General features: G+C 26.9%; 2 protein-coding genes across 2 annotated transcripts; one reads left to right on the forward strand and one right to left on the reverse strand.

Moving 5' to 3' along the window:
- Positions 1-2,654: 2,654 nt before the first annotated feature.
- Positions 2,655-3,726, forward strand: LOC130810392 (uncharacterized). Its single transcript, XM_057676433.1, has one exon. It carries the CDS (start codon positions 2,889-2,891, stop codon positions 3,417-3,419), a length of 531 nt encoding a protein of 176 aa, XP_057532416.1. The 5' UTR covers positions 2,655-2,888; the 3' UTR covers positions 3,420-3,726.
- Positions 3,727-5,918: 2,192 nt separating this feature from the next.
- Positions 5,919-15,028, reverse strand: LOC130810541 (probable L-gulonolactone oxidase 4). The gene is made up of 5 exons (XM_057676645.1): positions 14,749-15,028; positions 10,841-11,263; positions 8,913-9,171; positions 8,137-8,238; positions 5,919-6,825 (listed from the first exon to the last, which is right to left on the reverse strand). The coding sequence occupies exons 1-5, from the start codon at positions 15,013-15,015 to the stop codon at positions 6,101-6,103; spliced, it is 1,776 nt and encodes a 591-aa protein (XP_057532628.1). The 5' UTR covers positions 15,016-15,028; the 3' UTR covers positions 5,919-6,100.
- Positions 15,029-17,010: the final 1,982 nt, after the last annotated feature.

Below are 17,010 nucleotides of genomic sequence, written 5' to 3' on the forward strand. Positions count from 1 at the left end.
TCTATACTATATTTCTTTGTTTTATAAATGTAAATTGTGATTGGATTATCAATCTAACTTTATTATTAGTGTTATTATGATTTGAATAGTAATTAATTTGTACCTCTTTTGTTTTTTTTTTATTACTTTTAGTCTTCTTGATCAATCAAAATATAAATATCTTTAGGTCTTTTACCATGACTTTTCAATCAAATGACTTAACTTTTGAAAATACTCCTATGATGAGGAGGCTAAGACTTTTCAACCAAACTTCATAATCCTTCATATTCTAATTAAATATTCGATTTAATTTTGAATACTTTTTAATATACTATTACAATTCTAAATACTTTTTAATATATTATTTCAATCCTAAAATAAATTCAATTGTGTTAAGTTAAAACTAAAAAAATTAAGACGAGTCAAATAAGATTTTATTTGCGTTTAGACCTGGGAAAACGGTCGGTCGGTCAGGTTTTGGGTCGGATCAATTTCGGTCGGGTCATTTTCGGGTCGGGTCAGTTTCGGATCAGGTCAGTTTCAGGTCGGATCACTCTGGGTTTCGGGTAGGTTCGGATTGACCCAACGGGTTACCATAAAACATTAGAATATCCAATCGACTAATTCAACATAAAAAAAAATCATTAAAATGTCTAAAAAAATCATTAGAGAAATTACATGTACGATTTTCAAAAAATAGTTGGTATGTCAAATTCATTTAAGTGCAAGAAAAATAGGGGAATTAATACTTATTTTGAAAGACTTGTAAGATACGCGCTTTATAAAAGTTATTTTGTTTATTATAATTGTAACGTTAAATAAAAATGACGTTAAAATTATCTTCACAATTTTCATGTTGGAAAGATATACAACTAAGTACTTATTTCGTCTTATAAGATACGCGTTTTATAATTTAGGGTAGCGACATTCGTCTTTTTAAAAGCTCATTCAAACGTGCGAAACGTTCGTATAAATTATATTGATTTGCTTACTGAAATGTTGAAGAATTAAAAACTCATTTGACTGATTTAACAAGATACATGTATTCAATTAAGATGATTATAACGTCCAGTTTTTAAAGAAAAATAATTACGATGGCTAAAAAGACGTTAAATACGTGTTTTTTGAGATCTATTGATGAGTTTTAGGGTTCAAATGATATACTCAATATGTTGAGATACTTTGAAAACTAAAATTTTATTTGAAATGAATTCTAACATTGAAATTACTCTAAAAGTTGATATTAAATCTGTCAAAACGGGTCGGTTTCCGGTCGGGTAATTATCGGGTCGGTCATGTTTCGGATTAAGTCGCTTTCGGGTCGGTCGGGTTCGGGTTTTGTCGGATCGGGTCCCGGGTTCATTTTCGGGTCGGATCAAATTTTCCCAGGTCTATTTGCGTTTGTTTTTACTTTATGCTGAGAATTAACAAGTTATTTAAGTTCAAAGTAAGAGTTACAGGGGTGTTTGACAATTGACTGTTGGGTGTTGACTTTTAAGTTGACTTGTTTGACTAGTAAGAAATGTTGACTGTTTTTGTTAGCTTTCAAGCTAAGTTTAAAAGCCCGTTATATATGGAGATATTTGGTAAATTTAGGTATTGACTATTGGCTATTTATTAGAGAAAAAGTTGGTCAATAAGCCAAAAACCAACCAAAAAAGTTAACTGACGTAACTTTTTTATTTTAGTTTAAAAGTCAACTTTTCAGTTTGCTTAAAAATCATTTGCTATTTTTTTGACTATTTAACCTACCAACAAACCAAAAGCCAAAAACTAAAAACTAAAAAAACAGTTAAGAAGAAAGCTATGATCCAAACATCTATGGAATGCAATTATAGTTAATAATTGTAAATTGTAGTGTGAAAAATAGCAAATTCAACTGGTAAGATCTACTTTAAAGGAAATAGAAAATTATCTGGAATGGGACACAATCACACAAGTAGTCACATATTGAGATATCCAAGTTTGACAAGTTGGATCACAAGCAAAATTTTCAACTTTCAAAAATTTTAAAATATATCCGAAAATGCGATACCTAATTATAAAATCCATTATCACATAGCTAAAGATATGTAACACAATATACTCTGATCTTTATGCATTTTACCTTAAATATAGATTGACCTAGATAAATAAACTCATATTTTTGAATTAAAATAAACTATGGTAACTCAAATTGACCATTATCTTATCACAAAAACTTGGACGAGACGGCTTCATAATGAATCTGTTAATTTGGACTGGTTCAATTCGTGCGTGTAACAACATTTTAATTTTCTAGGCATTTATTAATTTTGAAAATTAACATCTTTAAGGTCAAAATTATACCTTTAAGGTCAAAATTATACCTTTAAGATAAAAATTGAAAAATGCTCAGAAAAAAAAAATGCCCAGGTTGTTACACGCGTAAATTGGGCCAGTCCAAATTGACAGTCTCATTATGAGGCCGCCTTGTCCAAGATCAGCTATTATCTTATTTGTTTCAAGTCATCTTATATGAGACCATGTCACCATAAGACGAGCTCTTATAATTAGCTTACTTTTTTAATAGATTATTTTAAAATGGTAAGTAATCACATTAATACGCCAAATACTCAATAAATATTGCCTCACTATAAGAACATCTCATATAAGAATTTATGTAGTTTTGGATAAGTTATCCTATCCAATCAACAATTGCCAAATTTTATAATGACAAAGGTAAGAATTAAAAAGAGCATTAGTTCATTTTTGTTTCAATTTAGTTTGGATTGGCCTTAACTCACTCTCGACCTTTAAAAGTAATTCAAACCCACACAATTTGGCAATGCATATTCCAATTTCTAACATCCACAAAAACCCTGCCAAATGGTCTTAATGTCTTATATAATAAGATACCAAAATCATGAAATCGACTATTATTGACAACCATGTGGGCTACCACTTCTTCTCAAACCTTCCTCCCAAACCCAATTCCAATTACACATTCCATTTTCTTCTCGAAGCTTCTGCAACCACCTACTACACCCCTCTCAGCCGTCAGAAACCGACGCTTTTCCGTTAACGCCGCCGGAACGAACGAAGCGGTTAGTGGGCTCGGCCTGGCAGTTCTTGGATCCATCAAATCCGGCCCATCAAAGAAGTTAAATCCGAATCCGGCCCAGCAACAGGATGAAAAGCCCAACAAAGGAAGACGAAAAGAAGAGATCGATACGGATAAAGAGGTAAGCGGGTCGGATATTTTACGGGCTTTACAAAGAGCTAATGCTAAAAAGTTAAGCATAAAGAAGCAACAGCAACAACGGCTGAAGAATATTGGGTCGAGTAATTTGAAGAAGGAGAATGATGGGAAGAAAAAGGTTGTTGATTATGATAAGATCCGACCCATTACTGTTAAGAGTGATTGGGTTACCCGGTTGGATGATTTGGAAAAATGTCTTCAAGAATTCTTGACGCTTTGAATTGTGAATCTCCGACAAAATAGTGGCTCTTTAGAAAATGAAGAATGTTTGGGCCAGGCTAGTAGTTTAGTTTAGAAAACCCAGCCTGGTCTTGTACCCAACTTGTTCGTATGTGTAGTATAACATAATTGTTTAAAACGATTTCACTTTAAAATACGTGTTATATATGAGTTAAATTAAATCAGTTAATATAAATTATTATGTATTAGACTTTTTATTTTAAGGTTGTCAAAATAAAAGATAGTTTTTCACAATAGTGACAATATATAGAAGTGCTTCATTCATAAATGAATTCAATGTTCTATAGTATACATAGTTATCATAATTGGCATTTTGATGTACGATTTTACAATCCTACAATTTAAAAATAGGTGACCGATTTGGATTGTAGGTAGGATCTTAATATGGTGGAATCAATCGTGCAATCCTACTTAGCTCAAGAATTTAAGTGGTAGGATTATAACACGATTCTACAATGCTACGATCCAACGACCTTATAAGGATAGTTTTAATTGTAAAACATTTTCATATAATTCAGATTTCAATTTCATATATATATATATATATATATATATATATATATATATATATATATATATATATATATATATATACATATATATATATATATATATATATATATATATATATATACATATATATATATATATATATATATATATACATATATATATTTATACATATATATATATATATATACATATATATATATATATATACATATATATATATATATATATATATACATATACATATATATATATATATATATATATATATATATATATATATATATATATGTATATATATATATATGTATATGTATATATATATATATATATATGTATATATATATATATATATATATATATATATGTATATATATATATATATATATATATATATATATATATGTATATATATATATATGTATATATATATATATATATATATATATATATATATATATATATATATATATGTATATATATATATATATATATATATATATATGTATATATATATATATATATGTATATATATATATATATGTATATATATATATATGTATATATATATATATATATATATATATATATATATGTATATATATATATATATATATATATATATATATATATATATGTATATATATATATATATATATATATATATATATATATATATATATGTATATATATATATATGTATATATATATATATATACATATATATATATATATATATATATATACATATATATATATACATATATATATATATATATATATATATATATATATATATATATATATATGTATATATATATATGTATATATATATATATATAAATATATATATATATATATATATATATATATATATATATATATATATATATATATATATGTATATATATATATGTATATATATGTATATGTATATATATGTATATATATATATATATATATATATATATATATATATATATATATATATATATATATATATATATATATATATACATATACATATTTATATATATACATATATATATATATATATATATATATATATATATATATATATAAATATGTATATATATATATATATATATATATATATATATATATATATATATATATATATATATATTTAAAATAATTATATTAATACTTTTATAAAATTCAAGTTTTCTTAATTTGCACTTTAAAGTGATTATTATAAGTATTCTTTTTCAAATTTAATAGATGAAGTAAAATAAGTTTTTACTTACACCTTAAAACTTAAAAAAAAGAACAATTTTAATTAATAATTAGTAATCCAAAACACATTAATGTATATTGTAGGATCACATGATCCTACGATCCGATTCTACCGATTTTAGTCCTACCATTACCTTGGTTCTATATATTCTCAATTCTCATATTGTGTTGTTTGTTGCTCCTTTTCTTTGATTAATCACATGTGTTCTTATTTTTATGATCCCAATTTTCATTTGAACATGCCGCACGCAACTTAGTTGAAGAGGTAATTGCTAGTTTTGACTTTAGAGTAGATGTAGTTGTATAAATGTAGTTGTTAGATATTTTATTATCTAACTAGTTTTGTAAATTATTATAATCGGTAAAAATAATAGTTTAATAACTGAAAGAATATAATTTATTGAATATAGAGAATATCTAAAAACCCTACTTTATACTTAAAATGCTACATGTTGTAACACTATCAAAATAAGTTTCTGTACGACTAAACACGACTTGAACTACTACTTCAATGAACAATAATATTTTCAAAAATTATTTTTTAGTCTTGTTATATAATTAACAACTACTTAAGCAGCTAGGCCAAACACGAGTAATCATCATATTATTCATTGATAAGGTATATAACATATTAAGGGTTACAACTATCCATTAACATTATTAGTTGAATTGATTCCCTGAAAAGATATTAAAAGCCAATGTAACAAAAATATCACGAGTTCAATATTATCTACTCTTTGTTTTAAATTATATATTTAACTCTAATTATAAGAAAAACTTATATTGTCTTTAAACATCTGACTTAACATTAATTTAACAAATTATAAATAATCTAATTACAACATACAATTTCGCATAAGAATAAAGATCGCTCACACAAATATCTTTCCTAAATTAAAAATCTCCATTGGACTTCACCTTTCTACAAACCTTAGCTTCTTTAAAAACCCTACCCGATTTACAAAAATAGCCTTTGTTAGGGGCACAATGAATGTCCTTAGAACACAAGCAAAGCCCTTCAAGGGCACACCCTTCTTTATCAATACTCAATCCATCTTTCAATCCCAAAACTTGATCAGTCCACACACTTGAAAACAATCCCAAAGGATCATACCTTTGCTTCACATCCAAAAACTTGTTCCCATTCTTATACTTATTGATGGCACCCACAAAGTCTACATTCCGATTTTTACCCCAATGTGGCACGCCCCCATACTTAAACATAGCCATTTGCTCGATTTCCTCGAGTATGTCCTCGAACATCCTAGGAATTAACGGGTCTTCGCTACGATAATAAGTTATATCGAAGTCTATTCCATCTTCGTCTTTTCCAAGATAAGCACTCGAGGCGGTAACATACCTCATTAGAATGCCATTGTATAGTTCTAATCCACACAAGGATTCTGGCTCAAGTTTTATAAGTTGTTGTACATCTTTTAGGAAGTTCTTCACTTTAGAGATTGATATACTAAATCCATTTATGAAGAAAAATTGTCCCTTCACTCTTGGGTCCCATGCACAATAGGATGGGAGTAAACAATTTCCTGGTGTAATGCATCCTCCTGCTGATTGAACATTATTTTGATAACCAACTACTGGGTAGCCAGTAAATAAATAACCTACGTACAAAAATATGAAGTATTATTAGCTTTGCCGACACTAACTCTAATCTGGATAGTCTCCGAAAATAAAGGCTCTAAGCGAAAGTTAAATATGAGCTATTTGAGTACAAATGTATTTGCCCATTGTTTAAGTGACATTAGTAAATTACTATATCATTTTTATTAAATAATGTACTATTTGTTTGATTATGTTAATTAAATAAGAAAAATACAACAAAATAATAGCAAGAATACTTTTTTGATAGGAATAATAGCATTAACTAGTTAACTAGATTGAGAAATTATAAATGAAAAAAGTCAAAAGGTACCTACTAGTGAAAACCCTAAAATCAATGATTATCAAATAAGTAGTCATTTGTAAATCGTTATTAATTATGAAAAAAAAATATCAAATTATATGAAGATTTACATGTGTTGTTAAAAATATTATATTATTAATAGTTAATTAAAAAATCAAATATAATAAGTTTTGGGCCTCCAGCCTTCGTTCATGGTGCCCAATCGCCAATGATCTGCTGGCCATGGCTATAACAAAATCATTGTCTGATCGAGTGTTTTGATAAAAAAAAAATATCATATTGATATTAAACTTGGTAATATATATAACGTAATAACACTTCCTTTATTCCCTATTGGTGTTCTCATGAGAAATGTTCACGAAAATTAAGAAAGATTAAATCTTTTAAACGGTGGATATATGATTTATTAAAAAATAAAGTTGATGGAGAAAAAATATGAACCATAAACATTAAAAAATTACAATAATAAATTGTTGCATAATTATTAAAATAAAATTTAAATAAAGTTAGTGAAAAACATTTGAGAACTATAAGCAATATAAAAATGTTAAAATAAAGTTAGTAGAAGATATGTAGGAACTATAAGTATTAATAAAATAATAAAATTAGAATGAACAATGTTAATTATGTCCAAATTATATAACGAATGAGAACATCATTGAAAAAAGAACGAGTATACAACAATCTAGTAATTGCTCAATAAACATACAAATATGAGTAGTTATCGAATCATCCTATACTAATGTCTTGTATTGGCATGTACGATAACAAATGACTACTAATTAGTACACAATATTTCAATATAATAGATTTACTTTAACTAATAATTGATGGGCTCAATATAATTAAAAATATATATGCTAATTTATACTTTATTATTTTATAAATATCAACATTGTTAGTTGGTTGGAAGTTATAAGTTGTGAATTGTGAGTTTAACTAGAGTCTAGACTTGATATGAAAAACAAATTATATGGTGTATTGATAAAACAAGATAAGAAAATTATACCATTATTTGTCAATCCAAAAGCTATAGCTTCCAGTGCTGCAGTTGTTGAATTACCCCAGAAGCATTTTAAATCTGCATACCCAAATTTTTCTGCCACTTCCTCTGAATATTCAAACATTACATAAAACACCATAAACTATTGTAAAGAGATATCTTATCCTTTCAAGAAGGTAATAAAAAATCGTGTAATTTATTTAATGATGCCACCACAATATTCAATTTTAACCGTTTATTCTTTTCAATATGAAATCTGAGCTATTTATATTCGATACTAATAATAAAAATAAAATACAAATAATATACTTCCTCCAATTCACACCAATTGTCCTATTTAGTTTTGCACTCTATCCAATGCATTAATTCAATCTTAAATATCTGTAATTGTGCATAATTAAAAATTATAAAAATTTGATATTAATAAAATTTACATTAATAAAATTTACATTGAAACGAATCAAACAAAATTCCACTTGACTATATTTTAATATCATGATTAAGAATAAAATACAAATTCAGATCAGTAATCGATGAAAAGTGTCAAAAAATCATATGGGCATTTGCTCTGAATTGGAGGGAGTACTAAAAATAGCAAATAATTTTTTTAGAAATTTATATTTCTACATACATGACAATATTTTAATGTAACCACCAATGATCTCGAATTTAGTAAAAATATTTGCATAAATTTAATTTTTCAAAATTTATTACAAGTCAACCACTATAGAGTTACCCTAATGGATATGAAGACTAATGTGAAAGAGCCAAATGAAGATTACCTATTTTTCGATTGGATACTAAGACGGGTGAAGCAATTGAACGGAAACCGAAAAGTTTATTGACACCATTGCCGGAGGTGTTAGAAAGAACTCTGTCGTCGATACGATAACTAACTTGTCGTTGGCTAGGATACCATGTAATGTCTCCAAATTCATGTTTCTTACCAAAGCTTATGGCCTCTTCTCCTAGGTTGTTGTCATCATCCTTTGTCTCATAAGTTATCGATCTCTTGAACAAAGTCTCTACTTTCAACGTAACCTTTACAAAATATGTAACACATTATGTATAGTCACAGTTATAATTATCAACTCAGAATTCTGCACAATATATATGATTTTTTTTTAAATACTTTTTATGAAAATAAAAACTATGTTTGTAGGCATGACTTCTTATTGTACCAATCAATACAAATAAAGTAGGTGGGTAGTAATTCGAGTCATCGGATCTATGTTTGAGTCAAGGTACCGTTTTGAGTTAAGTCTTTTATGAATTTAATGTGTGCCTAAATTGAACAACATGTCGATTTCAACATATTTTTTTGCTCAAATCATTTTCTAGTCGGTCAAAAAAATTAAGATTTAAGGATTATCTTTTCTCACCTCTCATAACAATGTCAAAAATTAGAAATCAATTTAGGTCTTAATTGAGGTATATATATGCCCTAATCATCATTGTAATGATTTATTAAGCTCAATCGTAAAGTTGGTCAAAAGTAATTTAATTTGTATTACATATGTAATATCCTAAATAATAATACTACAATATTTATAATTTATACACTAGGTGCATAGGTTTAATTTACACAATAGATAAATTTGTTAATTTGTAATATTTTAAAATTAGCAAATGTAATAAATTTTTTTAAAAAAATTGAATTAAATCGATTTAATAAAAATTACCTATTTTATAATTAAAATCACGTGCATAGGTTATAAAAATCCATAATACTATGCATCAAAAATGCCAAATAAATATATATATATATATATATATATATATATATATATATATATATATATATATATATATATATATATATATATATATATATATATATATATATATATATATATTTTGTAGAATCTTGAGAATCACTTAGTGTGAGTCAAATGTGTTTTTGGCTCACTTGTTTGGAGTTTTGACTATTGGTCGATTCCTATATTTGTATAGAGAAGAGTATTGTTTGGATCAAGTCATGTTGTTTAGTTTACTTGAGCATGTGATTTATGATCAAGTATTTGTGTTATTGTGCATCTGTATAACGTACTCGTATCGGTAGTCAATCTCGTTAAATTTCGTTTAATTTGATTTTATTGGTAAAACTGTTATGTCAAAAAATCAATTCAATTAAAAACTTAAATTAATAATTTAGCATTTAAAATATATTATATATTTTAACACGCCTTTTTCTATGATAGTCCTTTGGGCTATAAGCCTAGAAGCATGGATGTTTCCCAGGTCCTCCTCATAATTAGCGCTCATATTGCACTTTAAATAAGGGGTGGTTGAAATATTAGGTCGTGACAATTCGTCACATAATCTCACCATGACCCACTTGTTGACTCAGGCCTACAAACCCACAGGTGAAGAGCGTTGATTTGCACATACACTTGGTGAGGTTTATTGTTTCCCAAAATTATATGGTTGGACGAGAATTAGCTCACCCAATATAAATGCAAGTCAACAACCTTTTTTTTATCAATGTGATATCTTGTTTTACATGTGAAATATTTCCAACATGAAATTTGAACCTGTAACCTCTTGTCACGTTGACTTTTAATACCATGTTAAAAAATCAACTCAATAAAAAATTTAAACTAATAGTTAAATCGCATGATGTGTTAATACGCCAATTTTCATCTTATCACTTACATATAATTATCTAGAATTAACCAACCTAAGAATTTTTCAAAAAAAAAAAAATTACCTGAGAAATTACTCCAAGAACACCAAGTGAGACTTTAGCTGCATCAAGATCAGCATCCCCTTCCTTAAGTGTTCTAATCTTATGATACCCATCACTAGCCTCACCAGGACTAATAATTCTAAGCTCAATAACATAGTCATGGACAGCACTTCCTCCCTTCCACCACGAACTTCCATGAGCACCTGTTCCCAGCATTCCGCCTACGGTTAGGCCCCACCAGTAGGGCGTATGAGGCAGCGCTAGCTCCGCTTTCGCTGCCTCTTTGATCAGTTGCTCAAGCGTCACCCCGCTTTGGACTGTAATAGTTTTAGACAGTTTGTCTATTTTGATTATTTTGTTCATGTTCTTTGTGCTAATGAGTAGACTGTCTTCTCCATCAGGGCACACTAATTTCGGGAAGCTGTGACTGTATCTTGTTGCTACCTGTATATATTTAATTTATTGGGTTAATTATTAATAGTAATTGAAATATAAATATTATCTGTCTCTCTGAAAAAGCACAATTTCACTTAAATGAGGAGTTTTTGAGTCAAACAACAATGGTTCACAGGGGGTGCCAATAATCACTTAAAATAATCAACATTTTATTTCTTAATTTTTTAATTCTTTAAATTTTAAAATCTTTTTTATTATTTTTCATCAACCTATTACTTTTTTACTCTTCCTTTTTAACAACAAATCAGATGAAAATTTAACTTTTAATAAGCTAATTTAAGTTATTTTATTAACCTATTACTGCTCCTACTTAAAAGCAATTTGTGGATATATGGAATATATATGACATACAACATTAATTAATACTAATAATTATACTTAATTAAAAATTTTAAAATAACATGAAAAAATGCACTGAAAGATATACACAAATAATATTTAAGAAATATACTAGATGAAATAATTTGCCAAGATTGAAACGATGTTAAGAACTTTGATGAACGATAATATTTTCAATGAACTAACAAACGTTTGATAAAATAAAATTTGCAAAATTGACACAAAGATTTAAGGAGGTTTCCTCCATGGTGTGTAGTTGCTTGTTTATATTATTTTAATGGAGTAAAACACTCTTACAAATGAAGTATTACAATTAAGTAAGAGATAAAACAAAGGCTATGTGTTTGGCTTAGGGGTTGTGTTTGATGTGTTTGATGTACCTTGGTGAACATGAGAGCTCTCTATTTATAATAGTAAGTACATTCCATGAGAATACAACCTTAATTCTAAGTAATAACTACTTTGAAATAACTCCAAGAAGTTAAAGGGACAAAACACAACAGCTTATGAATCGTCAGAGGAACCGCTCGACCGGAACAGAGGCTCGCTCGGTCGAGCGGGCTACAGCAGGCTACTAGATGTATTCTGTTTATTCGCTCGACCCATCTAAGAGCATGCTCGGTCGAGCGACCTTCAGTATTCCTTTTTGTCCTTTTTACTCGACTAACATATCAAAGTATCATCAAGAAATCTTTTGCACTTCTTCACTAAAATACTATCAAGACCAATAACTCCTATGATTACTTAACCAAATAAATCTCACTTAAACACTACAAATATTAAGTTACCAACTTAAACACCCACATTAACACACTCATAGGATTCCATCCCAAAAAACACACTAAATGCACACATCAATTTGTGCACTCAAATCACACCACTCATAACGCTAGATAATATCATTGTCCTCATGCTTCATTAGAATTAAGAAAATGATTTTAAAAATTTGAGTTATGTAGAAGAAAATTATTTTAAAATTTTAAAGAATGATAGCTTATGCTAGCATATCAATTCAATATAGGTTATAAGCTAAATTATGATTTACTAAAGTTTAAGAAAGTAGAGACATTACGATGATGTACGTGTAATACCATGGTAACTTTAATTTTGAAGAATTTTTTTATTCAAATAGGCTAAAAAAACTTTATATGAAAGTGGAATGAAAAAATTAATTCATACCATGAGTGGTTAAAATTGAATTTTTAATTTGTTACCAGGGTGAAAAGAAAGCATTGGATCACTAGCTAACCCCATAATTTTTGGATATATATTTAACATTTTAGTTGACTTGAATTTAAAATGTATTATCTACGTTATTATTTAATACAAATGAGTTCTCTTTAACCTAGACTCAAGAAGCCATTTCAACCAAATACTTAAATTTAATAGTTGAGGCTCTTATAATATGTTATGTACTCTAACATACTCCTTTATATGAGAGCTTTTTGAATTAGATGTGTTGATACAGCAAAAATTCTTCACAGTTGTAAAGCGAAATATTCCACTTTAAATAAGGGATGAATACAATTCGAACACATAATCTTTTATCACATTGCTTCTGATACAATATCAAAAAAACCAGCTTACACTTTTAGATACATTGAAAATTGTCTAATAAATTTTTTCTTGTCTGTTTACATACATCTAAAGTTGACTTCTAATACCTACATTAGTCTATCATTAATCATTAATCATTAATCATTAAATATTGAAACACGCATGTCATTTAACTTGTACGACTCAAGTAACGTAATGCATGAAAATTATTCGGTATGAAAACCCCAAGTCATCTATATCTATACTAATTGATATTATTGACCAATAATAATTAATGATAATAAACATATTAATAAGTTTAGTATACATCGGATGCACAATAATGTTATGGTGTACCAATTTTTATAAGATGATTTCAACAACTAGGTAAATGAGTTTCGTTTTGCAATAAAAAGAGACTACTTACATAGATTCTCTCTCTATCTTGTAGAGATTGAAGATAGATTGTATTAAAGAGAAAAAACAGAGTTTTTTTTAAGAAAAAGGTAGATAATGATAATAAATAAAGAGACAGAATGAATTATATGGATGAAAATAAAAGAGAGTTAAAATGTATGAATTAGATTAAAAGGAAGTGATGAGCCATTGTCTAAACAACTAGTCTCTTGAGAGACCGTCTCTTTAAGAGGCATATCTTAAGTCCAGCCCATTAAAGATTAATGTCTATTTACCATATTCTTAATGCATACTTACATTATCCTTAATGCTTACACACCGTATCTTTAATGCCTACTTCAATATCTTAAATGTGTACTTACATTATTCTTAATGCCTACTTACAATATTTTAAAAAATATATAATGAGCTGGCCCACTCAGAGATGGTCTTTCAAAGAGATCGTCTTTCACAAGAATTTGTGTTGTCTAAAAATATAAATGATATAAATTAAGTGGGATGGACCAAACTGATAAATGCTTCAAATTCAATGAGACGGAGCTAGGGAGTACATTATAAGAATATATCACTTAATTAAAAGAAAATAAATATATTTTACTGAAATAACGGGCCACCTAAATAATTATAACTAGGGTTTTTAACACTTTATATTGAGATATTGAAATAATTTTAAAGTTAAAAATAAAAAATATTTTATTTATTTATCAAACCAATTCTACAGGTATAGCCATAATTCTAAATTTTGATTTTGAGGTTTAAAATCTGATCTTTTTCTTCGACTTTTACATGAAATTTATAACAAATAATAAATTATCACATAATTTGATCAAACTTAGCAATTGAAAAAGAATTGTAAAATCACTTCATAATAAAATTCCAAATCTCTCAGTCATCATTTTATCAACAAAATATGGTTAAGTAAATTTCACGTAAGCAGATTTTAGAGATTAATTATATACAACTTTACTAATGAGTAATCGCCAAAAGTTAATTCGGTTTCACTCTTGCAAGCACAAAGTATAAATACACCTCCGTATACATAAGAAATACGCATAATCTAATAAATCATTTCAAAATCCATTATAATTGAAAACTAGAAAATGATAAATCTTTAATTCAATTAAAGTCTCCTTGTTTTATTTTAATCAATAAAAAAGTTCTAGGGCTAACATAACATATACCTTCATCTTTCTCTTGTTCATGGTTGCTGTTGATACAACATCAATGAGCTCAGCTTCGGTGGTAGGATAGACAGCGTCAGCAGCTTGGCAGACGCTCCGATCAGGGAACGAGCCCTGCGAATTGGTAATAACGCAATTCGAGTTCCCGGAGGAGCATTTAATAGGCTCCTCCGGGAGAAAACATTCACAAGAAATATTGTTACAACACCATGAAAGTAAACAAAAATTTGTTAGAAGAAGCCAACCACACTTATTGACATATATCATTTTTATGAAATTTAAAAGTAATCTAGCTAAGGTTAATATATGAACTATATATATGGATTATTGAGGCATGTGTTCTAGTTTTGAAAGAAATTTAATTTATCAATATAAAATAAATTACTTGCCGACATATATACATTATTAATGTAGGTAAAGTCAATTAAACTTGAGAATAATCAACACGGTTAATGGGATTAGATTAATAAGAGTATTACTTTAGTATTGTGTTTAAAAATTTTATTCAAACTAATCGTGTTTTTGTGAAAGACTAGGGACATTAGGTTGTCTAATTTTTGTTTGGTGTATTTAATATATATATATATATATATATATATATATATATATATATATATATATATATATATATATATATATATATATATATATATATATATATATATATGGTGGCAATAACTACTTGGATTTAACATAAGTTGTCTTAAATATAAAGGTAGGCTGATGGAATGAAAGGAGGCTGATTAGGTGATAATCGAATTCAAAATTTTTTATGCAATATGTTACTTGATCTAATATCAAAGGTAAAAGACCAAATATATGAATTATATATTTAAACTCAATATATCTTAATTTATTGCATTTATTAAATTTATTATTGATAGCTTAAAAAATTTTTATAGCACTATATGATCTAATTAACTAAATATTTAGACTCATTATATAGCACTATATGATCTAATTAACTATTAGGATTGAAAATTTTATGTGGCATCCTTAAAAAAATTTACTTCATGTAATCATACAATTAACTAAAAGATCAATTGGAAAATTTCATATGGTATTACAAAGATTTACCACAAAGAATAATCAAATTGTTTAATTATATTGACATGTTAATTTTAATACTAGCATGTCATTAAGATAAATAACAATTAAACATTAATGTTAAACATCAACAATTGCTATATATGGAACAAAATAAGGTAAGTTAATTTTATTCTATTACATGATATTATATTTTATTGTAACATTGATTCATCGTCATCATACGACCATACCCATGAAGGAGAATGCAGCCGAAGAATCCCACGGCTTGAGAATAATCCTTAGAAAAGGAAGTTACATTTCACATGCATTGATTGATTGATTAAAATAAAATTATAAAATTTATACAACTAAATAAGATAAAAAATAAATAACAACAGCCCTCTAATATTTGTTAAGAAAAAAAATCTTATAAGAAAACCAAAGCAATGTAAATAGAATTAAAAAAGTCAAAATTAAATTGTAATTAATAGAGTTACCTATTATTATTATTAACTTTGAGACAATAATAGATTATTTATATAAATATAAAATATATAAAACTTACAAAACAAGACATTAAAATTATTTAGGAATATTAGTCAGGCAAAGATATATGTAAAACAAAAGCATGAGTTCAAATTCATTTGAAATACTACTTTAATGAATATAATTCTTACCTACTAAAAATTTATGATCGATTAATCTACACGTATATATTATGTTATGTATGTATTTTCTCATGTTTGGTAGTGTACGTGATAAACATGCAACTTATTATTAATATAATTTTAAAATTACTTTTACAGGAAACTTTCATCACAACTACAATTGGAAAAAGCTTTTTTATATTATTGTTCCATGTAAGTCATATCTTAAATTACATTTTTAATACATTATTAAGGATTTAAATTTTATAATTTTTTATAAACAACGTGAAAGTTCCATTAAAAATAAGCTCAATATTAAATTGCATAACACAGACACTAAAAAAATAAAAATTAAAATTGGTTCAGCATACTTAACTATATTGTTCTTTACACATTTGAAAAAAATATGAAACAAGATTTTAATTTATTAATAGTGTTTATGATTCGAGTAATATTTACTCGGTCTAAGTCAGTCACAGTGCTTAAATCATCTCACAGAAGAGTATTTGCTTATCAATATCGGAAAAATTAAACCTCTTCAAGGAGAAGCCCATGTTCAACTCATGGGCTACAGTAATAGTGGGCT

The sequence above is a fragment of the Amaranthus tricolor genome, chromosome 4, assembly GCF_026212465.1.
Source record: "Amaranthus tricolor cultivar Red isolate AtriRed21 chromosome 4, ASM2621246v1, whole genome shotgun sequence".
Taxonomy (NCBI): Eukaryota; Viridiplantae; Streptophyta; class Magnoliopsida; order Caryophyllales; family Amaranthaceae; genus Amaranthus; species Amaranthus tricolor.